General features: G+C 34.1%; 1 protein-coding gene across 7 annotated transcripts in view; it reads right to left on the bottom strand.

Moving 5' to 3' along the window:
- The window catches only part of ARFIP1 (ADP ribosylation factor interacting protein 1), a 174,040-nt gene that overhangs the window by 53,968 nt on the left and 93,214 nt on the right, over positions 1-26,858 (bottom strand). For all 7 annotated transcript variants that reach the window (XM_056802774.1, XM_016423169.2, XM_007496231.3 and 4 more), the window contains 2 exons: positions 16,547-16,704; positions 4,961-5,135 (listed from right to left, as the gene is read on the bottom strand). In XM_056802774.1, the coding sequence (XP_056658752.1) occupies positions 4,961-5,135; positions 16,547-16,704 (333 nt within the window). The remainder of the gene's footprint in view (positions 1-4,960; positions 5,136-16,546; positions 16,705-26,858) is intronic.

Genomic DNA, 26,858 nt, shown 5'->3' with positions numbered 1-26,858 from the left:
CTCCTATTTGCATACTCTTGAGTCAAGGTTGCTTATGCTCAACCAGAAATCCAAAAGGTAAGAAAATTCCAAGCATAAATACCATTATTGTTTATAAGTCACAATGTACATAAACTGTTTCACAAAGCTCTAAGTATTTCAAGTAATGAGAAATTCTAAAATAGCTCTGAATTAAAGAATTATGTTTGATATTCACTGTTAAAATCCTACTCCAATGTCTCATCATAGTATAATGGCAACCTTGGGTTCTCAAAGGCTAAACTAGAAGAATACAAGCTCTGGCAGGTCCAGACAAGCTGGAAAGGTCTGGAGTATAGATTGAGTGAGATATAGCCCATGCCTGTTGTCCAATGACCCACCTAAGTGTGGACAGGCGGGAAGCTGATAACATTTTATTTTTCCTCAATTATATGTAATAACAATTTTTAACATTTGGGTTTTTTTTTGAGTCCAGAATTCTTTCCTGCCCTCCTTTCCCTGCCCCACTCCACCCTCACTGAGACAGTCCATAATCTCATGTAGATTTTCCACATGCAATAATGTAAAACATCTTTTCATGTTAAGCCTAAACTGGTGGAAGGTTGGAGAGAGCAGAAAGTTGGTGACTAGCTGTTGATCTTTCTGGCGGAGATAACACCCAAATTTATAGCATCATATATCTTTTATAATTCTCTCTGTTCAATAAGCCTGGTTTAGCAACACATAAAAAAGTACTACAATTTAGAAAAATCCACCAAGACTAAATAAAACAGCATAAGATTTAAGTTATTTGGGAAAGCTCTAGATCATAAACTCTTAAAAAAAATTTTTTTTTAAACCCTTACTTTCCATCTTGGAGTCAATACTGTGTATTGGCTCCAAGGCAAAAGAGTGGTAAGGGCTAAACAATGGGGGGTCAAGTGACTTGCTCAGGGTCACACAGCTAGGAAGTGTCTGAGGCCAAATTTGAACCCAGGACCTCCCATTTCTAGGCCTGGCTCTCAATTCACTGAAATACCCAGCTGCCCCCTGGATCATAAACTCTTAAAAGTTTCCTGTGACATTTGTCCCTTTGGTAGTCTGCTTATCTCTTCTCCAAATAATGTTCTTAAATAGATGGAATTCAGAGGATTGTGAAGGAAACCAATCACACTGAGAGTTATCAAAACAATAAAAACCAATTACCTAGACCTTAGGCTGAGAAACCTTACTCTAGAAAAGTAAAGAATCATTATCCTTGTCTTGTACCAGATCTTGCTCCTTTTTTTGACCTCTACATTGTTAACTACAGCTATAATTTAAAGAAACAACAAAAAACCCTCACAATTGCTAGAGTTTAAATTGCCGAGAGACAAAATACAGATTATAGTCAATTCTTACTTTGGCAAAAGGCTCTATGTTTGCTAGAAGTTAGAGAAGATAAAACCGTAAAAGTTGCTCAATCTGACTATAAAAAACCAAATAAACTAAACAATGACCTCGAATCCTCATTCTAATTACAGCTGCTGCTTAAAACAACACAAAATAACCATACCTGTTTGTAATTTTAAAAAATATTCTTTGGAACCTCCTGCTATGAACATTTTAAAATAATTTTTCTTGAAGAACAATTAATCTGAAAACATCTTTGGAAATTCAAAAAGAAAGAGTACTTTTCTATTGGCCTCAAGCTCCATCTTCAATTTCTGCTTGCAGATGGGTCCTGTTTTCTTTCATACCAGGTTTTAAATAGCCAAAACCAAATCCATTCTCTCCTTCTCCATAAAATCAGCCCTGTATTCTTGATTTCTGCCAGCAATGATTTATAACTTCTATCATTTATGTTTTGCTTAAATGTTTGTAAACGGCTTTCCTTGTAATAGTCATGTAGTTTAAGTACTATTATCTCTATTTTGCAGATGGGGAAACTGTCAAAACTTTATGATTCTGCCCATGCTTGTGTAGCTAGTATAAATACTGAAGGAAGGACCTGAACTCAGCTTTCTGAACTCCAAGTCTAGCAGCCCATCCTGCTATGCTACCATCATTCACTGTCACTCAGGCTTGTTTTGGATAGCCATCTCTGCATTGTCTGCTACCACTTCTCAATCCAATCAGTCACTGAGGGCTATCAGTTTTCTTCTTTGCAGCCTCTCTCATGTCTTTCCTTCTTTCCATTCCATAATCCAAATTTATCACTTCACACTTGGTTTCACAGCTTCCTGGGGCTCAGTCACTCCTCACAAGTCCCTCTGTACATCATCACTAAATTAATCTTCCCAAACACCATTCGTTTCACATCACCCCCAGCTCACATATTGTCAAAGGTTTGTCACTCTTAAGTTCAAAGCTCTTTAGGCTGGCATTTGTTGCTCTCTTCAAATGACCTTTAGGTCCCTATTTCCTACTACCTCACGACATAAGCTCCTTAGCCTGATCAAGCTAGTTTGCTGGTCATTTTTTGTAAAGGCTTTGCTATTCCTGTCCACAGCTTTGGCTCTGTATATCTTGTTACTCTGAATACTGTCCCACCTTCCAATTCAAATTTTACCCATCCTTTAAGGTTCTGGTCAAGTTCTTAGTGCTCCATGACTCTTTTAATCAGCCTCGTTCAGAGACACATCTCTTTCCTCTACTCCTGTAACCTTCAAATTTATTGGATGCATTGCATTGCTCATTAGTGTTTTCTTACTATTACATTGGATTGGAAGCTTGAGAGACCACGTCTCCTATTTCTTTGGATCCCTCACATTGCAAAGATAGGGTCTTGCAAGAGAAAATACTCTAAATGAATAAGTAAATGCTAAGCTAACTAAAAGGGACACATTAAATAAGGCCACTGAAATGAGGAGAATTATAGCACTTTTAAATTTGATAGAATACTAAAGGTTAATGAAATATACTCACAGATAACATCCCACTTCTTCACTCTTAAAAGTCATAAGCGCAGGGGCAGCTGGGTAGCTCAGTGGATTGAGAGACAGAAGGTCCTAGGTTCAAATCTGACCTCAGACACTTCCCAGCTGTGTGACCCTGGGCAAGTCACTTGACCCCCATTGCCTAGCCCTTACCACTCTTCTGCCTTGGAGCTAATATACAGTATTGAATCCAAGACAGAAGGTAAGGGTTTAAAAAAAAACGTAAGTGCAGTAATTCTCCAGACAGAGCAGCGCTATTTCAATTCACAAGGCTTGGGTTAACAGAGGTCATTTCCCTAGTCCTGTCCAAGCCACAAATGTTGGTTTTATGGTATTTGGGCAAAAGAGTATCTTTACCTTGGCATCAGGACTACAGAAGCTCCAAACCCCAAAGCAGGAATCATGTGAGTAATGTGACCAGAAATAGGAAGTTACACTATGTGCACATTTCTTAGGAGGCTCAGATATGCTTTTATATTGTTCAAACTAAGGCTCTTGCAGACTCTATAGAAAGCACATGCCTTTATGGATATCATCATGAAGGGCTATTCATTTCTACCAATTTGAAGATTTCTTATAAAGAAATGTGACTAACTTATGAAAAGTGGCCAGCAAAGCAACCAACTCCTGAAAGTTGGTTGGAGTGATAAAAGTGACAACTAGGCAAGCTCAACTTGCCTAACTTCTGTACTCATCATATTTAGTGACACAGGACTCAGAGATAGCTTAAAGGGACAGTTTTTATCTACCAAATGAGATTAAGTTTTACCTTTTCAAAAATTTTATTGAAACAAGTCAATGGGCCTATAAAATAATGACATTAAATACTAGTACATATCCTCTAACTGAATTAATATCTGATATAAATATAATATATATATTATAGTTATATATAATATAAATTGTACCAAACAAATGAAAGGGTAGAAAGAGAACCCCAAGTGTTTCAGATGTTCCTCACACATAAAATTCCATTCTGTTTCCCTCCTCATCTCTACTTTTGGGAATCCTAAATTTTCTTCAAAGCTTCATCTCACTCCCTCCAAATTACCTTGTACTTAGTTTGTATACTTACATTACTGTTTCCCTTGATACACTGTTATCTCCCTGACTTGAGGAGCAGGGTTTGTTTTATTTTTCTATCTTTTATTAATTAATATATTCACTTCATTTATTTATATATTTATTTTTATCTTTGTATTCTCAATGCTAATACAGAGCCTTGGCACCCGGATTATGCTTAATAAATGTCTTACAAAAACTTTTTTTGGTGCTGGATTTCTAGCAGTTTTAGTTCCACTTTCTCAAAAGATGGTAAGCAATTTGCTATTGGTTATACACATACTATTATACAAAACAAATTTCCATATTCATCATGCCATGGAAGAAGACATATTAAAGAAAACACATAAAAATAAAGAATGGACGGCTTGTTTCAATCAGCATTCAGATTCCTTCAAGTTTTTTCTTTGGAGGTAAGCTTTTCATAAGCTCTTTGGGAATAAATGCTTTTGGTTAAATGATTTAAAGAAAATTCTCCTCTGAGAATATCACTTATGAAAAACCAGAATAGTCAGACTGTCATGGATTCCCTATTGCCCACAACCTTCTTCTTTGACCTGTCTTCCCTTAAATCTTATTAATACTTTTAGGCTGAGGACTTAAAATATTTCATGTGCTCTTTTTACTTTAAAATTAAATTTAAAGTTTTGACTTTAAAATGTCAAAGCAACTTATTATGTTGAACCAAATCCCAGGGACCACAAATAGGTCATTATGCCTTTCATCTTCTAACTGTTAAATGTGAAAAGTGTGGTGGGGCAGTGTGGGTGGCAAATGTTATAATGGAAAAGTATGTATACTTTGTTAACTTTTTATCATCCAGGGCTCAGAAACAGAATTCCTTATTGTGACTATCGTGGGAGAAAACAGATAAGAAGACCAAAAACAATCCTCGATTCTTCTACTTTGCCTTTTGAGTCCCTTTTTCCTATTGCCTCTTTAAAAAAAAAATCTTTCAAACTACATTCAAGGTTCATAGAAAATATCTATAATGTACCTTAGAGAGTTAAGTATAAATTTACCTTGTTTTCTTCTAGAAACTTCAATTTGATAGATACATCATTGCGTATTTTATCATATTTTTCCTTATGTGCTTGGAATAGATGCTGTGACTGCTCAATTTTTGGCAGAGTGTTTGCATCACGTGGTCCAAGGTTCAATTCTTCTAAATCAGTACGGTATGCATCATATTCAATCCTGGCAGGAAGAGAATATAAGGAAATGAGAATTAATACTATAACACATAAATAAAACAACTTTATCAGACAGATTAGATATACTAGAATATTTACACACAAGATTTAATTTTACAAGCTATTATTTATTTAAACACAACTTAATATTTTTGAAAAAGTTCAGAAAAACACAGCTTCTTCCTAATATCATCCCTTCCTTCCAGACTAAAGATCAGTTAAAACTCCTAAATTTTTCTTAAATTGAAAACCAGTCCTTAGAACATAATGACAAGATCAAGGTCATGAGATTGATCCCTATATGGGTCAGTTGGCTTTGTTACCTTCCACAGTCATGGGCTTTATTCCCTAACCTGTCAGTTTCTCACAACACATTATCACAGTGGAAAGATTGCTTAAAAATTTTTTTCATCCACACTCCCGAAAAAACAATTTGAACTTGTAGCAAATACCATTAAAAATGTATTCTATTCCATCATGAATGACCACAATTCTAGATTTTCAAATAAACAACTAATATCAGAAATACTAAACAGAAATCTGGAGATGATAAAACTGTAGCTACTCTTTATATATGTATCACTACAAGTATCTGTATTGATCATTTATCATATTTCAGTATTTCAATCTTCTTATGGAGAGGCATCATCTCCACTTTATAAAATGCTATTAAAACTAGAAAACATTCATTTTGCTGGTGTAAACAGGTCACAAAACAAAAAGTTAATATGTCGGATAAACTAATAATTCATTAAATAAATATAACGGAGTAATATATAAACCTATAATAATAAGCAGGTATTTTATGGGTTCTTATATGAATTCATGTTCATGGGTGAATTCAGTTCAGTGAACAAATTAAGATTGTTCAAATATTAAGAAGCTATGAATGTGCCACTCAGTTATAGAACATTAATTGACTACTAGAATTTAAGATGATTCCCTTACAATTTAAGCAGTTAAGCTGGGCAGAAGAGAAAGGACATCTCTTTTGTAGAATGGTTACATATCTGGTAATTCCTTTCAGACCTTCCTCTATTCTAAAAGCACTTTGTTCTCAATGAATTTCTGAAAACCCAATTTCTCATCTAAGAGACTTAATTTGGAGAACAGAGGTAGACATTTCATTTATTTTCCTTTGGACACTGTTGGATTATAGCACAGCTCAGCCAGTAATTAGAGTAGGCACTATGAAATAGCTGAGTCATGTAAAAAGTGACCATTCATTGAGCAGCAAGGTGGTTCAGTGAACATCAAGTATAAAGACGAGAAGTCCTGGGTTCAAATCTGAACTCAGACACTTCCTAGCTGTATGATCCTGAGCAACTCACTTAACCTCCACTGCCTGGCCCATACTGCTCTTCTGCCTCGGAAACAGTGCACCATATTCATTCTGAGATGAAAGGTAAATGTTTTTTTTTTTTTTTTTAAGTAGTCAAAAGGTGAGACTTCTGAAGGATTATATTTTGAATAACAAGATCTAGAGTTATTTTCTGATATGGATTAATGATTTAATTATCTACTTAAAAAGACATGTTGTCTACTTAGCTCATCAAAAGTAGCTCTACTTTGCTGGAAAGACCCTCATGAACTGATGCAGAATGAAATAAGTAGAACCAGGAGAACATTATACACAGTAACAGCAATATTGTGGAACAATCAAATGTGAGACTTTGCTACTAACAGCAATACAATGACCCAGGACTATTTTGAGAAACTTATGACAAAGAATGCTATCCACTTCCAAAAAAAGAATGGTTGTAGTGAGAATGCAGATTAAGACACAATTTTTCACTTTAGTTTATTTGGGTTTTTATTTTAGATTTTCAGTCATATGATTTCTTTTACAAAAATGAACAATATGTAAATGTTTTGCATAATAATACATGTATAACCCCGATTGACTTGCTTAACAATTCCAGGAAGAGAGAAGAGAGGGAGATAATTTGGATCATATAACCAGAAAATTTATGTGGAAATTTGTTATTTCATGTAATTGGTAAAATATCTTTATAAAATAAAAAAAGTTCTACTCTGCCCATTATGTTAATCCTTTTCCATGAGGACAAGACAGGACAGATGGTATAGATGCTATATTAAGTTAATGCAATTCATAGATTAAATTTGAGAACCCTTTTATCTAAAGAGGAAATGGCCAGGATATAAACTAAGGTTATGGCCATGGAAGAGAGAGGGGGAGAAAGAAAGGACAGACATAAGAAATATTAGAATGGAAGAAATATGATAAAGGTGATAAAGAAAAAAGAACAGTCACAAACTGAAGAATAGTGATAGTGGCAGAAAAAAGGTAACAATTACTCAGTTGATATAAGATGTTAAATAAGCAACACTTTAAAATAAATTCTCTTCTAACTGCTCTGCTTATGGACACTCTGATTAAATTGATTAACACTTCCGTGCCATCCATTTGATTGAGCTAAGATTGAAGCAAGCATCACTTCTCTATGGCCAGTGAATGGACTTTAATATTTATCATGCCAATACTACGGAAAATTTGAAATTCCACTAGACTGCAATCTGGACTCTTCTATCATGGTCCAGAAAATGCTTTATTCAGAAGATCACACTTCAGTCTTTCAAATCATACCTGAAGCCCCTCCCTCGGGTTAGATGGCTCTTCCCAGAATATCCATTCTAGGAGGGTCCAAGTCAGACATTTCCTCATTTTTTACCTGAATGTAATCAGGATGCCTCCATCATTATTTCCATGCTAGGCACCTTCTCCTTTTCCCTTCCCTCTTCAGCTTCCCTTTATGTACTATCATTCCCTATTAGGATGTAAGCTCTTTAGGGCAGAGATTCTTTTCAGCTTGTATATATTTCCAATGCTTAGCACCAGTGCCAGGCACAGAGTAAGTTAAATCTCTGTTGACTGGATGAACCTTTAGGACGCTTTTGGAAATTTGATTTTGAGGAAAGAGCAAATTTTTTATAGAATTTGTAGCTTATTGCCATGTCAACAGGGAAATCTGTCAAACAAGAAATGTGATAAAAATGAGCCTTTTGCAACATATTCTTTATGTACTTAAGATGCTTTAAAAATCTGACCATCTGCTGTTTATGTACATTTCTATAAAGAAAATGAAGTTACTGAAGGGGAAAAAAGCCCTCCAAACCCTCATTCTCACCTTCATTTTCCTATGAGGTAAGGAAAGGACAATGTTAATGGTGGGATCATGAAGGTATTATTGGAAGAATACGGATGTTAAAAAAGATAGGCTTCTGTTTTAGGGTAGAGCCTAAGATCATTTGCCAGAGGTAATTTAGTTTTTCCTCTTCTTATATTCATATAATTCTTATATTCATATGGACCTGGGTCACAGGCTGACCACAATGTTTGTTTAAGAGTCATGAAACAACACAGTCTCAAGAATTAAAGCTTCAAATCACCCATGGGAAATGGAGAGGCACATGGGAAGTGAGAATACACTATACTGCAATATAGTAGCAACTGAGAAGGAGAAGTAACTTAAAGGATATCATAATCAGAGGGTTATATAATTGGAAAAGGAGGTAGGTCAGTCACACAGCAAAAAGAAGGGATATAGTCCATAAGCTCCATGGGTATCCTTGCAAGGCTGACAAATCTGAGGAATACCTGCAGGTAATCTTCTTCTTGGAGAACTTACAGAATATGGACAAGAATTCATAGGGTAAAGTTTGAATGGAATGCAGTCTGCATCAACAAAGGGAATATGAATGACAACAATATCAGAAAAACTGAAGTAGGGTCTGAGGTTTTTGTGTCTTTATAAATATTAATGGGAGTATATTTCTTCTGGTTCATCTATACATTCTACCCTTTAGAAGACTGAGGAATCTTTGGAAATTATGACTTTCTATAGACCTTTTATAGGCATCTTACCATCTAGACATCACTGGTGACTAAGATCATAGAGACAGTGCATCTCGCTGTCAGAATCTCATACTAGTTACTGAAAATAATGAATCCTGATAAGTGATCCCAAGAATTTGGTTGAATTCACACTATCAAAAGTTGTAATTATGTAAAATATGATAATAGATTTTAGCCCAAAGGAAGTTTGTAGTACAAATCAGAATTCAAATAATGGATCACTTTATGAGATTCATTACACTACTTATTTGAACCAAGCAGCATCTAGACTGGGAAGTAAGGAAAGTGAAGATCTATAAGTACCTATTTGATTTCACTTATGGCATTAAGGTACTTTATATATAACTATAATCATTGTGTAATTCTTTCCCACAGTAGCCATTTTTCTTTTAAACCTAACCACATTACACTCTTTTGCTCAGGAAGCTCAGTGTCTCCCTATTACCACTAGGATAAAATACAAATGATGCTGGCATTGAAAGTCTTTAGTAAACTGGTTCTTATCTTTTCTCCAGACTTCCTCATGCAGTCTATCAGTCATCTGGCTTCCTCACTGTTTTTTATACAATGCTATATTTCCCATATGTACCCATGCCCTTGCATAATGTAGTTTCTCAGGCCTAGGATGCTCTCTAAATTTTTCTCCTCTTAGAATCCTTTACTCTTTTTGACACTCACTTCCAGAGTTAACTCCTTCACAAGGTTCTTATTTATCCCCTCCAGATGTTCTCTCCACCCTGAAATTACTGTTATTTTCCAAGACATATTTGCTATTTATTTAAGTGTATATGCTATTTTCCCTCAGTCACACTCAAGGGGCAGGGACTGTGTAGTTTTAGTCTTTTTATTCACAATTAGCAACAATTCCCAGTATAGTAGGAACTTAATGAATGTTTGCAAAATTCATCTGAATTAAAGTAACAAATCTGGGAGAAAAAAAGGGAGGGAGGAATTGAAAGAGAAAGATGTAGAGGAGGATGCTTCCTCATCATCTGTGGGGTGATCTGTGCAACACCAGAGATAGCCTGCGGCTTCAGATTCCACTAGAACATCAAATACTAGGCCTGGGACTTCCTGGAGCAGAGGTGGCAATAACAGGGATTGTCATCATTATTCTCCTACCTAGCTGTAAAAAAACCCAATTATATATTAACAGTCATATTCTCTAATGTGACAAATATCTTTGCATGGAAGTCATAAGAACTGTAGTCTCTCTAGAACAAAATTGGATATATGGCAATTTAAACAGATCAATAACAAAGACAAATTTTTATTAAAAATGGAATTATGCATAACTCACAGGTTCATTCCTTTCTTATGACTATAAAAGCCTGGTAAGCAATAAGGATTATTGTAATTGCTTTTATAAAAATCTTTCTAAAATATATTTTAAAATCCTCTGACTTGTTACAACAGTGAATATAATTTAATTATATCTTCATGAATCCTGGGCCTCATCAGGAGCAGTAGTCATTATATTGTCTTGCAGTTATGGATGAAGATGGAAGTAGTGACAGAAATGAATGAATACTGACCTCACGAGATACCCTGAAACTTTTTTTCTTGGAAAAAACAATCCCTGGTGTCAGTTTGCATTTTGAGCATCTGCCTCCTTCCAATGAAGGTGGAGCAAAGGACAGGATGTGCAGCTGCATGACCTTCAGGGCAGTAAAATGAAGCTACATTTCTGAACAATTAATTATTGAATCAAAGATCAAAGCAGTCTTCTCCCAAGAGGTTTTCTTGATTTTCAGAAAATCTTGTCCTTCATGGTTTTAAGTGCCCTTTGGCTGGTCAGCAGCATTCAAAACACTATGATTTCTGTATCAATAACACAACATATCACATCAATCTCCTTATCAGTTTTAATCCACATCTCTATCTCACTTGCAATACAGATGTAATGGGACATAAAGGAAGAATTCTTTACCCCTTCAAGAATTCATACTACTGGATTTTGAGAGGTATCACGCCAAAGTCAATAATTTGAAACTGACATCATTACCAGAGGATAATTCTATAACAGAGTATAATGGGTTGCATTTTCCTCCAATACTTCCTCCAATACTGTTTCTGTGGGTCTCAGTCATTGACTTTGCTTTTAAGGACCATGGCCTCTAAATTCCATCTCTTCTTCTGCTGTCTATTACCTTTTGGGATCGAATACTTTCTCTCTTTTCTCTTTCTTTTTCTTGCCTCATCTCTGCTTTGACATTGGCAGGGGTTGCAGTTTTTTATTTTTGGTTATCATCAACTAAAGAACAATCCTTTGGGTTGATAAACTTCTTAATCTTCATGTCTTTGTTCTGTGAACCAAGGAGTTGAATTTATGGTAGCTTCAATATAAAAAATGATATTAACATTTACATATGTGAGGAATGAAATGACAAATCTAATACTAGGCAGTTGGAAGTTTTAAATCCTGCACTTTCTGAACCACATATTTATAACATGAATAACTACTCTCCAAATATTTTAATGCAGATGAAAACATTAATGTAGGCTCTATAGTTCCAGGCAATGCTAATGAGGAAAAAAAAGAAGATTTTACAAAAAGTAAACATAAACTCACAAAGTATAGGGGTCTGGAGCCAGGCAATATAGGAGTGTGTATGTGTTGATATATATATATATATGTGTATTATATATAAATAAAAAATATATATATTATACATAATATATATATATAAATGTATATTTATATATATGTAAATATATAATAGATAGTAATATCTATCTATTCTATCAACAGCCTCCAAGAGACACCACTGTGTCATAAAACCAGCATTTTTATTCACAGTAACAACCTCGAGTTAAACACAAAAAAACTAAGTTAACTTATTGCAAAGTAGAAAGAATGCCATACATCTTAGAAAGTTCTGGTATCCAAAGGTTAAGTTTGTTATCTGGACTTCTCAGGGATGCCATCTAAAGAATGGTGTTCAACTTTATACTTTCTTATTGAATATCCTCAATGTTCAGTTATACAAATTTTGTGGGATAATGATAATTTATGACAATGTTTTTAGCTTGTTGTGGAATCATTCTCATAAAAAAGTTGGCATTTATATAGGATCACAGATCTAGAGCAGTAAGGGACTTTACAGATCCTCTAATCTAATTACCCTATTTATAGATTAAGAAATTGAGTCCTAATGAAGTTAGATGACTTATCCAAGTTGCACATGTGATCAGAAGAGATGGGGAATGAACTCATCTTTTTGATTCCAGAGCTATGTGATTCTTTTCACTTTACTCTATCAATATATAACTTAAATATTTGCAAATGACTTGATATACATAAACCACATGAAAATAAATGTATCTGATAATGCTGGGAATTCACAATGCTTCAAACAAAAGTAATACACTGAAAATATTCTATCCATTATGTGCTTGGCTCTCCTTTCCCCTTCCACTCTGGGAATAGGTTGCATCTCTTGTCAGACTAATGAAAAGGATGACTATGTCAAACTGGTTTATTAAATAGAACAAATGATAATGTCAGTGCCAATGAATTTGAAAGCAAAATTTGTCTTAAGATAATTGAGTTACAGGGACAACTGGGTGGCTCAGTGGACTGAGAACTAGGCCTAGAGATGGGGGTCCTAGGTTCAATTATGGTCTCAGACACTTCCTAGCTGTGTGATCCCGGGCAAGTCACTTAACCCCTATTGCCTAGCTCTTACTGCTCTTCTGCCTTAGAACCAATACATAATATTGATTCTGAGATGGAAGGTAAGGGTTTAAAAAAAAAAGATAATTGAGTTACAAAAAGCCACTGATTTCTTGGCATTAGCCAAGAAATATGACAAAAGAAAATGCATCTAAGATCATTACTCCAATTCAAAACCAGGTACACAGATGTTTCTGAATTACCTAGGATGATAATAATTTTGTTATATCTAACTTTATCATGTTGAAGTTAGATACTTGAATATTTCATTTAGAGATTAAAAACAGCACCAACAAGGAAACTTTTTCAATGCCACCACACCGAAGGGCCAACTGTGTTAAAAAACACTATAAGGACACGTATTTGTCCTTAGAAGAGAAGCTTTGCAGGAAGATTAGACCAATTACAATGCAAAATAATCCACAAGTGCTCAAGAAAGATGTAAACAAAGAGCTATGACAAATGTGGGAAAGAAGCTTCTAATTGATAAAGGCCATCAAGACTTCTCAGAAGAGGCAAGTTTTCAACATATGATGGAAGATGGGAGTAGGAAGTATTCCAGACAGAAGAATGGAGGTTCTGGAAGCAAGGGCAAATGTGTGGGAGATAGTGAATCCTAGAGTTTGGCTGAAATATAGAAATCCTTTTAGAGTCTTTTAAAAACCAGAAGGGTACATTATAAACTTGCAAAGGGATACAGTTTTACTACATGATTGCTAATGTGAATTCAGACCATTTGGTAAAGGATGAAAAGTTAATGCTTTTTGAAGGCTTGTCTAAAATGAGTTGGTATTTCTCAAGTCAATTTCCAAAGGACAGGTGTCTCCATATGAAAACCCTTTAGTACAAATGGCCCTTTTGTTGGTAGCTGCTGTGGAGCAATAAAAAAGTGCTGAATGGGCTCTTATTAAGACTAGCTATACACTAAGCACCAGAGGGTTGGAAAATAATCTTACACAATGAGAATAGTCAGAACTAAAAGGCCACCCAAGCATTTACTCAAATTGCCACTTGCTGTCCTGATCAAACAGATGACCCTTGCCCTAAAAGCCAACAAACTCCTGGCCTTGATGGAGAAGAAAATTCCATCACAGAAACTTTTAATTGGGGATTTTCTTTGAATCCCTTGCCCTCAAACTTTCAACTTAAAATAATCTGCTGAAGTGCTTTGACTGGTGAGTCCTTATACTACTCATAAAATATGTACTATTCATAAAACACCAAAGAAGGGTAGATCTTAGATTAAACTCAATGAAGGAAATCAATACTATGCATTACATTCACAAGGTAAAAGTATTCCTGTATAGTAGATAAAAAAGTGCCTAAGGACACAGGCAAACTTTGCTTTGGGCAAAGAAAAGACAAATTTACAAAATTTAGCAAAACCAAAAAAATGGCTTAAGGAACAGTGACTACAAGTGAACTACAAGTGACTAGAAGTGAAATGCCATTTAATTCACAGCTTTTCAGTTAATCTACATGCTATGTACATTGAGGGAGAGATTTGTACCACATTTTTGCCAGGGTCAAAGAATCTCTCATAACTTAAGTATAAAGGCTTTCTTTAACTTAGCTCAAGGTTCAGGCTCATTGGTTATTACTAATATGCTGAACCTAGTCTGTAGTTATGGCTAAAAGACAATAGCCCAGACAGGCAAAGCTCCTATTTTGCAATTTCTATGCATATATCTTTGTTTTTAAATAAGATGAACATTAAGAAGAAAATTCCATTAATTGTTAAAACGGCACTCTTTCTTGGGCAAGAATCAAGTGTTAATAACCTTTCCTGGAGTCATAGGTACATATATTTGGGGTAAGAGATAAAACTAACAATGACACCAACCAACTGAAGATATTGCAAAAAAAGACAGCAGAGGAATGCAGAATCTCCATTCATCTTGCATGTAGGGCAGTGAGTCAAAAGGTCAAACTGCTAACTGAAGGTCATGTTCACTTCAGTTATCTCTCTATCTCTCTCTTTCTTGAGAGTCTTTATGTAGGGTCTGTACAAGACATTGCTGGACATTAAGACAAAGGTAGAAAACACAATTCTCGCCCTCAAGGAATTTACAATGCAGTTAGAGATTTAGAAACAGGAAGCAAAGACATGAAGAGTATTAGAATAAGTATGAGACAAAGGATGTCATGATCAAGGGTCAGTAAGATTACTAGTTCGGTTAAAATGGAGAAATTATGTCAAGAAATGATAGGAAGAGGCAAAACTATAAAGGCAGACTTAGACTAGCATACATTACTGAGTTAGAGGCCCAGGTATTTGTATTTGATCCTGTAAGCACTAGTAAACCATAAAAGGCTTCTCAGGAGGGTGCTGACACAGAATTGGCATTTTAAGAATACTAATTTGGTAGAGAGTAGAAGAAGTCATAGGCAAGCAGATTAGTTAAAAGGCTATTGCAATTCAAGAATTAGTTGAAGAAATGAATTGGGAGTAAAAAGGATAGGTGGGAAATTTTAAAAAGCAGTCAATAGCATTTGGGAACAGGGTGCAAGAGAAAGGGATTCAAAGATGATTCAAGTTACCAAGTCTAAATGCCTAGGAAAATGGCAGTATATATAGGGTGGAAAAGGAACAAGTTTGGCCTGAAAGGAGAGAGTAGGAAGGGGAGGTAAAAAGGTAAAAGGGATGGGGAGGAAGATGACTTTAGAACTTGGATAACTAGGGGAATTTAATATGCACATTTATCTTTTATCCCAAGGGTTTTTCTTCTTCCTCCTATTGGCATTTGGGTATGAGTGAAAGAAAAAATTGTCTTAAAGAAATCCAAAAGGACAATGAGAGACCGGGTAGTTTTATTTTGTTTTCTCTCTTACAGTTAGGGACCAAATCTGCCTAAATAAACATTTTATTGAAGAAAATTTCCTTTAAGAATTCTATTATACCCAACAGCATTTTGCTACTGCTAAGGTTATTAGCGAGGTTCTATAGTAGAAATACCTGGAAAACATAAGGTAATAAATTGAAAGAAAAAATGTACAAGTTGCAAAATTATCATGGAACTAATTACATGTAGTTACTTTGTAGAGGCAATGGCACTTGAAAGACTAAACAAAATCAACCAGAGTATTTAAATATCCATGATTCATTTAAAACATTTTATACTTACATTTAGCTTAGAATGATTTCCCGAAAAAAGACCTTGGAAGTTATTGAATTTATCTCAAAAGAAAATTATTCATGGTCATAAATAGAGCAAAGCAGCAACTTCAGGTTGTCCCATTATTATGAACAAAAGCAGCAATAATACTTTGTTCTATGTATTACTTTTTGTCTAACAGTTCAAAATGACTTGGGACCATAATTAAATCTAATTCTTTTAACTTTGTTGGAAGGTAAACAGCAAACATTTCCATTTGATAACTTCAAAATCCAGACTGCCAAGGGATAGAGAATCTCTAGACAAGTTTAAACAAAAGGTTTATATTATAAAAACAGGGAAAAAAGATGAAACATCCTACTAGGGCAATTCCATTGTGTGAACAATCTTTAGATTTGCACATGAGGATCTTGGTGTTACTATAAATCTAGACAAAAGAAGGCCTTTAAGTGAGAAGAAACAAGTTCTATCTACTTAAGTCCTGGAATTCTTTTGGTTATTAAAATGTCTTAAGTTACATATTTTTCTTCTTTCCTGCTTATACCTAAAATGTCTTAAAAAAAAAAAACAAACCTCAACATAAAAGATAAATATATATTTTAACATGCCATAAATTAATCTGTTCTACTATACTCATTACTTGATTTGTAAATTATCTTAAAATTATTTTTACTAGTTAAGATCCACATACTGTAGTTTTGAGGTCTGTCAACAAGATGGGTATTATGACAAAAAGATGTACTCACCTGACACTTTCATATTGTTTCACAGTCATTAATGTATCTTCTATTGTTTTGCTCACCAATGTGTTTACGCTTGCAATAAAAAAATTAATAGCTCCAAGAAGAGTTTCTCCATTTTTAGCTAGTAATTTTTGTGTATCTGCATTGTAGCCAAATTCTTCCTAAAATAAAGATAATATGTAGGTCATATAACTAACCTAGCTATATGTTAGTGAGCCTTAAAGGAAAAAAAATTAATATCACTAACAGGAAAATACTTAATGTAGATATCAATATGAATTTTTCAAATTAAGAACTTTGCTTTTTCTATTCTCAAAATAATGAGAAAAAGAGGTCACTATTAGCTAAAGTTATAAAATAGGTTGAAAAAGACTATATTTGTATATAACCCTACTACTGCTTAAAAAAAAATCATATGTAGCATATATGCTTTAATTAGTATACCATAAATGTACAGCTTTTATAGTTCAATAGGCAACCTTATAAAAGGAAGTAGGTAACTCTCATCTTCTTAAGATTTTCCCTTGAAAACTTGTTACTCAGGATCTATCAGGCAATCCTGAAACAGTATTCTAGGTATGGATTCATTTAAAAAAATATCACTCCGCTACTCTGATTTAATATTATTATAGATTGTGTTTCACTCAATAAATCTAATAGAATGCATTTTCAAATATGAAAAGTCTTCTACACCAGTTTTATACATCACTGAATATTTTGAAGCTCTGGGTCCAATGCTAGTACTAACTAATGGAAACAGCTGATTGTATTTAAAATAGGCCCGAATTAATTAATACAATTATGACTCAGTATTCTACACTGAGTGTAAAACATTTTAATTTGTTGTGAGTAGTGGAAGGGTCATTAAAAGGGGTAGTGATTTTGAAGAGACAGAAATTTTACTTAACATTGCAATGTCAAATGATTATTGAATTTTGGGCATGGTTTCAAATCTCTCCTCTAACACCTTTAGCTATGTTCATGAACATGGGAAAATCTCTTGGTCCTCTTAAGCCTCAGTTTCTCTATCTGTAAAATAGGGATAATACCTATATACTCTTTACAAATCTACCTGACAGGGTTGATGTGAGGCTCAAATAACAATGTTAGTAAAGCATTTTGCAAACCTCAAAGCACAATGTAAATGTCAGTTATCATTAATATTATTAATACAAATTTTGCCTTAAAAATCTTTCTTAAATAACTGAACTGATGGATTATAGAGAGAGCAGGCAGTCTAACAGAAGAAAAGATGTTAAAAATTTAGTAATTTTTATGTATTATAAGCACTTTTACTTCAAGGCAGTCCATGTGACAATATATTTTTTCTTTTGGATCTGGTTATCAAAATTTCCTAACTCAAGATAACCAAAAATGCTAATTTGTACATTGGTGTTTTCTCCTCTTATGGGTACAGGTGGTGCCATGGATAGAACTTTGGGCCTGGAAAGTCAGGAAGACCTAAATTCAAATCCAGCCTTAAAAATTTTACTAGCTGTGAGATCCTTTTAAGCTACTTAACTTCTGTTTACCTCAATTTTCTCAACTATAAAATGGGGATAATAATAGCACCTACCTCCCAGTGTTGTTGTGAGGACCAAATGAGATAGCATTTATAAAATGCTTAGTATTGTGCCTGTCACATAGCAGGTTCTATATAAATGCTTATTCCCTTCTCTTCCCTCTATCATTACAAATAAAAATACATATGCAAAACTAGCCACAAAAACCATCAGCTAGGTTAGTTCTTTTTCTGGCTTGTAGACCACTTACTTTTATACAAGTAGTAAGTCACTTGAATAATTATATAACTTTATTGGAGGTAGAGTGGGAGAATTTAAAAAGCTCCAGTTTTAAAATATATTTATAATGTCTGACCAATAAAGATTCCTCTAAGAGAATGTAGGGGCTTTTTAACATTTTTCTTTATATTGTAGGAGCTCAGCCTAGTGCCTGGAACACAGAAAACACTTAAATGCTTCTTGATGGACTGACTGATAAATTATAAAGAGAGCAAAAATAAAATAATATATTTGTATTCTAAGACTCGTTTCATTTGATGTTCAATAGGAAAAAGTCAGAGTTAAAACCACTTGTGGAATTGTAAGAGTTGGATTAGATGGGATCTGAGGTCCATTCTGACTATAATTTTATGACACAATGGTAAAATTAGGATTAGAATATTAATGGGGGAAATGTCTGTATTTCAGATCATAAAAATATGATTAGCCAAAAAAAAAATAAAGTTCAGGCTTCTTTCCCTCTTTCTGTATAGTGTCCCCACAATATTCAGCTTTTATTTCTTTCGTTCAACTCCACAAGGCCTCATGGTCAATTCTGGAGCTGTTTCATAGGGTTAACCACAAGTAGCCAAATATAATCAAGAGGATTAATTTTTTCATATTTTTTTTCTGTTGAATTTGTTCTACTTAAAAATAATATACTACATAAGGAAAAAGCAATACGAACATCAAGGTCTTAAAACAGTTTTAAATCCTGCTGCAACATCCTAATACTTATGAAGCTGTAAGAATCAGGAGAGTAATTACTTTTTAAAAGTCCATATTTTACTTAGGTCTCTTTAAATTATAGACTAATCATGAAAGCAACTGACAGGATCAAAAATAGACCAGGCTCTTGGAACAGAATTATCAGTACATACAAAAGAAAGAGGCTTTAAATAGTGAAAGATTAAAATTAGGGCTCCCCACCCAATTTTAAATACTAACCAATAAATCGAGTTGATTCTAATATACTAAGTGAACTTTATGAAGTTACACTTGATTCAAATATATTCTAAATAAATGTTGGGATTAATGAAGCTTTTATAAGAGATACAGTATAGTATAACAGTAAAGGATATTGAACTGAGAAAGCTAGGATTTGATTTAGACTCTGCCATAAATTAGCTCATTATATGACTGAGTCTCAGTTCACATACCTGGATGAGAGGGCAGAAATATTCCTTGCTTGTGATTTAGTAAATTGAAAATTTAATGCAAACCCTAATGGAAATCCCAAAAGGATATTACATAGAAACAGTAAAAGTAATAAAAAATTCCTAAAAAAAAGTCATTAGGTGGATACTCATATTAAGAACTATGAAAAAGAACTAGTGAAGAGAAATTTACTGTTTAGAGATCAGAAAAATCATTTGGTATATAGGGGGGGAAAAAGAGAAATAATGAATGTAATATTATCTGGGTTCTTTTTTCCAGCTTCCTCTTGTGTATAAAAGTAACTGTTTACTAAACTCTAGTCTAAAATTTACAGAATTATGAGATTATTATTTGAATGAAAACTGTTGGGAAAACAAGAGTTGCTTACTGAAGCTGTTAAAGAATTATACTTTATGCCAGATATTACAGTCAACAGGAATGAATTAAATAATCTAAAAAGAAAAGAATTTAAAAACTAAAAAAGGATTATTTATATATATGTATATTATATATATTTTTATTTATATATTTGTCTTAAATATGGAAAAGGGAAACATTTGATTAATTCCAGCTAACAGAATTGCTCCTTGATGGGAGGGCCTTATTTATCTTTTTCCATATATAAACTTAGCAAAATGCCTAGAACAGTAGATGACTAATAAATGCTAAAGTGGAAAAAAATAAGACTACTAAAAACAAAACTAGTGGATTCAATTTTAGAAAAATAAAAAATTTTTATACCAGGGAATATCTTTAAAACAAAAATGTCTGTAATTTTAAAAGTGCACAATATTTACAGCAAACTTACTAGGGAAAGGTTTAACATCCAGAACTATATAGACTTATAGAAGTAATAGGCATTCACTAAGAGAAATAGTCAAAGGACATGATTAGATATTTTGGAAAGGAGAAAAACAAATTGGGAATAACTACATAAAATGATACCCAATGTCCTTCATATGTAGGGAAATGTCAAATCAAAATAGCCAAAGAATAACCCTACGTACATTAAATTAGAAAGAAATATCAAAATATGATAAAATTAAATAGTTGTCATTGCCATACCTCCTACTACATTATACTGTTGGTAGAACATTAGCTAGTCTAACTTTTTGGAGAACAATAGGATAACATAAAATTAATGTTATCTTATGACCCAGTAATGACATCATTAGTGCTTTATTCTAAAGAAATCACCAAAAGGAGAGAAAAGTTTTATCTACATACAAACAATTGTGGCAATTTTATAAACACAAAAAACTAGAAATAATCTACATGTCCATCTACTGGAGAAAGGTGGCATAAAATAAAGGTATTGCAAGGTTGGCACTATAAAATAAATATCAAGTCTGTGAGGAATATTCAGATACAAAATGATAATAACAGAGCATGTCAGACAGCATAAAAAATGTATGATTACATTTTTTTAAAAGAATATACTTTAAAGTAATTCAGAAGGCGATAGAGCAAATATATATTTCATTTATTAGTTGTCTAACTGGTTTGTCTGATCTTGCATTGTTAAGTAATACAAGAGTATGATGGTGGGACACTAGATTTGATGAGTAGAAAGTCATTAATGACCTTTGAAAAAACAAGCCAGATAGCCAGGCTTTGAAGAGAGACTGGGGAATAAGGCAGTGGAAACACTGGATGTACTGATTCTGGGGTCTTTGGTGGGGTTGAAGGGGCATGAGAGGCATTGGGTTTGAATCTGGATTCTGTTAATTACGAGCTAGGTAACCTTGGACAAATTATTTAAAACTGTGGACCAGGATTCTTTGTAAAATAAAGGCTCTGGCTTAGATGACTGGAATCCCTTTTAGCTCTAAATTTATGAATTTAGCTTTACACTTATTTACTCTTTTTTTTCTGTTTCCCTGATTGCAATCTAATTGGAATTGAAATTTGGGGCACTGGTTAGACACACCCCACATTTACTGATTGTGACTAGTGTTTGCCATAAATAATCAGTGTATGTGTAATACATTTTTTTTATTATTAGAGGGATAAGACTAATCAAGGGTAAGCAAAGTCACCTATTTTTATATAGCCACAAGTTCAGGATGGTTTGAACATTTTAATATAAAGTTTCTTATAATCAAAATGTAAAAAATCATTCTTACCTCAGTGGAGGAGGAAGAAAGTTAGATTTGTCCCTTTGTCCATAGTTTGTTGATGTCTGAACTAGGCGATTTCTTTTTTCTTTCTTTCAAACCCTATCTTCCGTCTTAGAATCAATACTGCGTATTGGTTCCAAGGCAGAAGAGTGGTAAGGGCTAGGTAATGGGGTTTAAATACTTGCCCTGGGTCACATAGGCAGAAAGTATCTCAGGCCATATTTGGACCCAGGAACTCCCATCTCTAGGCCTGGCTCTCAATCCACTGAACCACCTAGCTGCCCCTGGACTAGGTGATTTCTAAGGCCCTTTTACCAGTTCTATCATTTGATGATTCACATTTTTAAAAATAATGAAATAAGATATAGTACAAAACTGAAAATATATTTTCCAAAAAAGTTTTGTTAAAGTGTTCCATTTTAAAATTACAAATATTTACAGATTATCCCCATTTGGGTGTTTTGTAACAAAATAATTAAATAAACCTACCAATTTAGTGATCTCATTTGAAAGTCCATGAAACATTCCCCACCTGAGGTATCTCTCTCACCTCTCAATTAAAAAAAAATTATTACAAACATCTATCTTTTGCTATTTTCCACTTCTCATCCTACTGAAAAAACAGGAGAAAGGAAAAACAAATTCCTTATAACAAATATAGTCATGAAAAGCAAATTCCCTCAGTGGCTGTATGAAAAAAAAGTCTCAAATCGTACCTCAAATTTACCACCTTTCTACAATGAGAAGAGTTATGTTTCATCATTGCTCCTCTGGAATCATGGCTGGTCAGTACACTGACCTTAGTTCTTATAGCTTTCCAAGTTGTTTGTCTTTATAGCACTGCTGTTATTATATAAATCATTCTGCTGGTTTTGCCTCAGGTTCTCTTTGCATCAGTTGATATAAATCTCTCTCTATCTCTTTGAAATCATTTGCTTCTTAATGGACAGTAGTTCACAAATTTTCTAGTCATTCCTCAACTGATGGGTATCCCTTTAGTTTCCAGTTATTTTGGTATGAAATAAAGAGCTGCTGCAAATATTCTGGAACATATAGGACCTTTTCCTATTTTTTAATCTTTTTTTTTTAGTTTTTAAAACATTATTTTATTTGGTCATTTTCATACATTGTTCATTGGAAACAGATAATTTTCTTTTCCTTCCCCCCCAAACCCCCCCACCCCTTCCCTAGCCGACCCACGATTCGTCTGGGTATCACATGTGTCCTTGCTCTGAACCCATTTCCTTGTTGTTGGTATTTGCATTAGGGTGCTCATTTAGCGTCTCTCCTCGATCGTGTCCCCTCAACCTCTGTAGTCAAGCAGTTGCCTTTCCTCGGTGTTTTTACTCCCTCAGTTTGTCCTCTGCTTGAGGATAGTTTTGTTTTTTTTTCTCGTAGATCGCTGCAGGTTGTTCAGGGACATTGTAAGGCCATTACTGGAGAAGTCCATTACGTTCTCTTGTACCACAATGTATCAGTCGCTGTGTACAATGTTCTCCTGGTTCTGCTCCTCTCACTCTGCATCACTTCCTGGAGGTTGTTCCAGTCTCCATGGAATTCCTCCACTTTATTATTCCTTTGAGCACAATAGTATTCCATCACCAACATATACCACAATTTGTTCAGCCATTCCCCAATTGAAGGGCATCCCCTCATTTTCCAATTTTTGGCCACCACAAAGAGCGCAGCTATGAATATTCTTCTACAAGTCTTTTTCCTTATTATCTCTTTGGGGTACAAACCCAGCAGTGCTATGGCTGCATCAAAGGGCAGTCAGTCTTTTATCGCCCTTTGGGCATAGTTCCAAATTGCCCTCCAGAATGGTTGGATCAATTCACAACTCCACCAGCAATGAATTAATGTCCCTACTTTGCCACATCCCCTCCAGCATTCATTACTTTCCTTTGCTGTCATGTTGAACAATCTGCTAGGTGTGAGGTGATACCTCAAAGTTGTTTTGATTTGCATCACTCTGATTATAAGAGATCTAGAACACTTTTTCATGTGCTTATTAATAGTCTTGATTTCTTTAACTGAAAATTGCCTATTCATGTCCCTTGCTCATTTTTCAATTGGAGAATGGCTTGATTTTTTGTACAACTGGTTTAGCTCTTTATAGATTTGAGTAATTAGACCTTTGTCAGAGGTTTTTGTTATGAAGATTGTTTCCCAATTTGTTGCTTTCCTTCTAATTTTAGTTACATTGGTTTTGTTTGTACAAACACTTTTTAATTTGATGTAGTCAAAATTATTTATTTTGCATTTTGTGACTCTTTCTAAGTCTTGCTTGGTTTTAAAATCTTTCCCTTCCCAAAGGTCTGACATGTATACTATTCTGTGTTCACCTAATTTACTTATAGTTTCCATCTTTATATTCAGGTCATTCACCCATTCTGAATTTATTTTGGTGTAGGGTGTGAGGTGTTGATCCAAACCTAATCTCTCCCACACTGTCTTCCAATTTTCCCAGCAGTTTTTATCAAATACTGGGTTTTTGTCCCAAAAGCTGGGGTCTTTGGGTTTGTCAAAGACTGTCTTACTGAGGTCATTTGCCCCAAGTCTATTCCACTGATCCTTATTTTTTGATCATTTAAGGGCAGTACTATAACTGGGTTACTGATACGTATTATAATTTTTCTATATAATTCCTAAGTTTTCTAAAATGGCTATACCTATTCACAGATTCATCATGAAATTCATTATTTTATCTGTTTTCCCAAAGCATCTCCAATATTTGTTATTTTTCTTTTCTCATCCTTTCCAATTAGTGAGGTAGAATCTCAGAACTGCATAATTAGCATTTTTCTAATTAGTAATGATTTAGAGCATTTTTTTCACATGGCTAAAGTAGCTAGCATTTTTTTCTCTTGAGAATTGCCTGTTCACATTATTTTTAAAAAATCATTTTATTAAAAGAATGCCTGCCCTTTGATCCAATCATACCACTGCTGGGTTTATACCCCAAAGAGATAATAAGGAAAAAGACTTGTACAAAAATATTTATAGTCGTGCTCTTTGTGGTGGCAAAAAATGGAAAATGAGGGGATGCCCTTTGTTTGGGGAATGGCTGAACAAACTGTGGTATCTGTTGGTGATGGAATATTATTGTGCTAAAAGGAATGATGAACTGGAGGAATTCAATGTGAATTGGAATGACCTCCAGGATTTGATGCAGAGCAAAAGGAGCAGAACCAGGAGAACATTGTACACAGAGACTGATATACTGTGGCACAATTGAATGTAATATGCTTCTGTACTAGCAGCAATGCAATGACCCAGGACAATTCTGAGGGACTTATGAGAAAGAACACTATCTACATCTAGAGAAAGAACTGTGGGAGTGGAAACACAGAAGAAAAACAACTGCTTGATCACATGGTTTGATGGATATATGATTGAGGATGTAGACTCTAATCGATCATTTTAGTACAAATATTAATAATATGGAAATAGGTTTTGATCAAAGATACACGTCAAACCCAGTGGCATTGCTTATTGGCTATGGGAGGGGAGTGGGAGGAGGGCAGGGAAAGAACATGAATCATGTAACCATAGAAAAATATTCTAAATTAATTAATTAAATTTAAAAAATCCTTTTATTGGGAAAGGGACTTTTTCCAAATGACATATGGTCTAAGAGTATGAATAGGCAGCTTTCAAAGGAAGAAATTTAAGTGATCAACAATTATATGAAAAAATGCTCCAAGTTATAGCTAATTTGAGAAATGAAAAATAAAAGAACTCTGAGGTACCATCTCAGTGACTGTATGGAAAAAAATTAGGTTGGCAAAGTTAACAAAAAGGGAAATGGCAAATAGAAAAGGTCTTGCTTAAACAAAAATATTTATAGATACTCTTTTTGTGGTGGCAAAGAATTGGAAACTAAAGGGATATTGGAGATTGGCTGAACAAATTGTGGTATATGATGGTGATGGAATGCTATTGGGCCATAAGGGATGACGAACAGGATGGTTTCAGAAAGAGCTGGAAATATCATGAACTGATGCAGAGTGAAATAAGCAGAACCAGGAAAACACTGTGCAAAGTAACAGCAATACCATGGAATGATCAACTATGAAAGAATTAGCTACTCTCAGCAATATAATGATCCAGGACAAATCTGAAGGACTTGTGATGAAGAATGCTATCCATCTCCAGGGAAAGAACTATTGTGAGAAGGAATGCAGATGAAAGCATATAATTTTTCACTTGTTTATTTGGGTATATGATTTGTGGTTTCTGTTTTATAAGATTAATAGCAAAAATGAACAATGTAGAAACATGTTTTGTATGTGTTAATACACGTTTAACTCAGATGGAATTGCTTATCAGCTCTGGGAGGGGGAAGGGAAAAATGGAGGAAGATAATTTGGATTATATAAAAAAGTTATGTGGAAATTTATTATTACATGTAATTGGTAAGAAAATTAAAGTAAAAAAGGGGGATGGCAAATGATGGAGGAGCTATGTGGGAAAACTGGTAGTCATTCTGAAAAGCAATTCTGAACTATGCACAAACATGTAATGACTAATGTGGACATTTAGTTTGCTGGACTACACATGTTTTTAACAGGTCTTTCTCAAAGGAGAGAAGAGGGAAAGAATTTGGAGTTGAAAATTAAATTATAAATTAAAATAAAAGTTTTAAATTTATAAATCTGAATCAGTTCTTTATCTTGGAAGCAATGACCTTTATCAGAGAAACTTGCTGCAAAAATCACTGCTTACAGAACGCACACCTAAATTGGAAAAAGATTAATTGCTCAGAGGTAGGGCAAGTTATTATCATAAAAATGACAATATCACCTAAATTAATTTACTTATTCAATGCCACACTAAGTAAACTACCAAAGATTACTTTGCAGAACTAGAAAAAATAAAAATGAAAACCAGATGTTAGCAAGAAAAACAAAAACAAAAACAAAAAAAACAACCAAAAAACAAAGGTCAAAAATCTTATGGGAAATAATGAAAATAACTGGGAAACAAAGGGATCTAATGGTACCCAACCTCAAACTCTACTTACTAAGCAATAATTCCCCCAACAATTTAGCAATTGTTAAAAAGCTGAGTGATTGGATATCTAGTATTTGATAAACACACTCTAGTTACTAAGATAAGGGCTTCACTATGTGACAAAAATTCCTAGGAAAATCAGATAGCAGTACAGAAGAAATTAGATTTAGATAACATCTCACACCTTATACCAAGATAAATTCCAAATGAATACATGACCTATATATAAAAAGATCACAT

This window comes from Monodelphis domestica, chromosome 6 (genome assembly GCF_027887165.1).
Source record: "Monodelphis domestica isolate mMonDom1 chromosome 6, mMonDom1.pri, whole genome shotgun sequence".
Taxonomy (NCBI): domain Eukaryota; kingdom Metazoa; phylum Chordata; class Mammalia; order Didelphimorphia; family Didelphidae; genus Monodelphis; species Monodelphis domestica.
The sequence above is the reverse complement of the archived record's forward strand: the minus strand, read 5'-3'. Positions and strand labels throughout refer to the sequence as shown.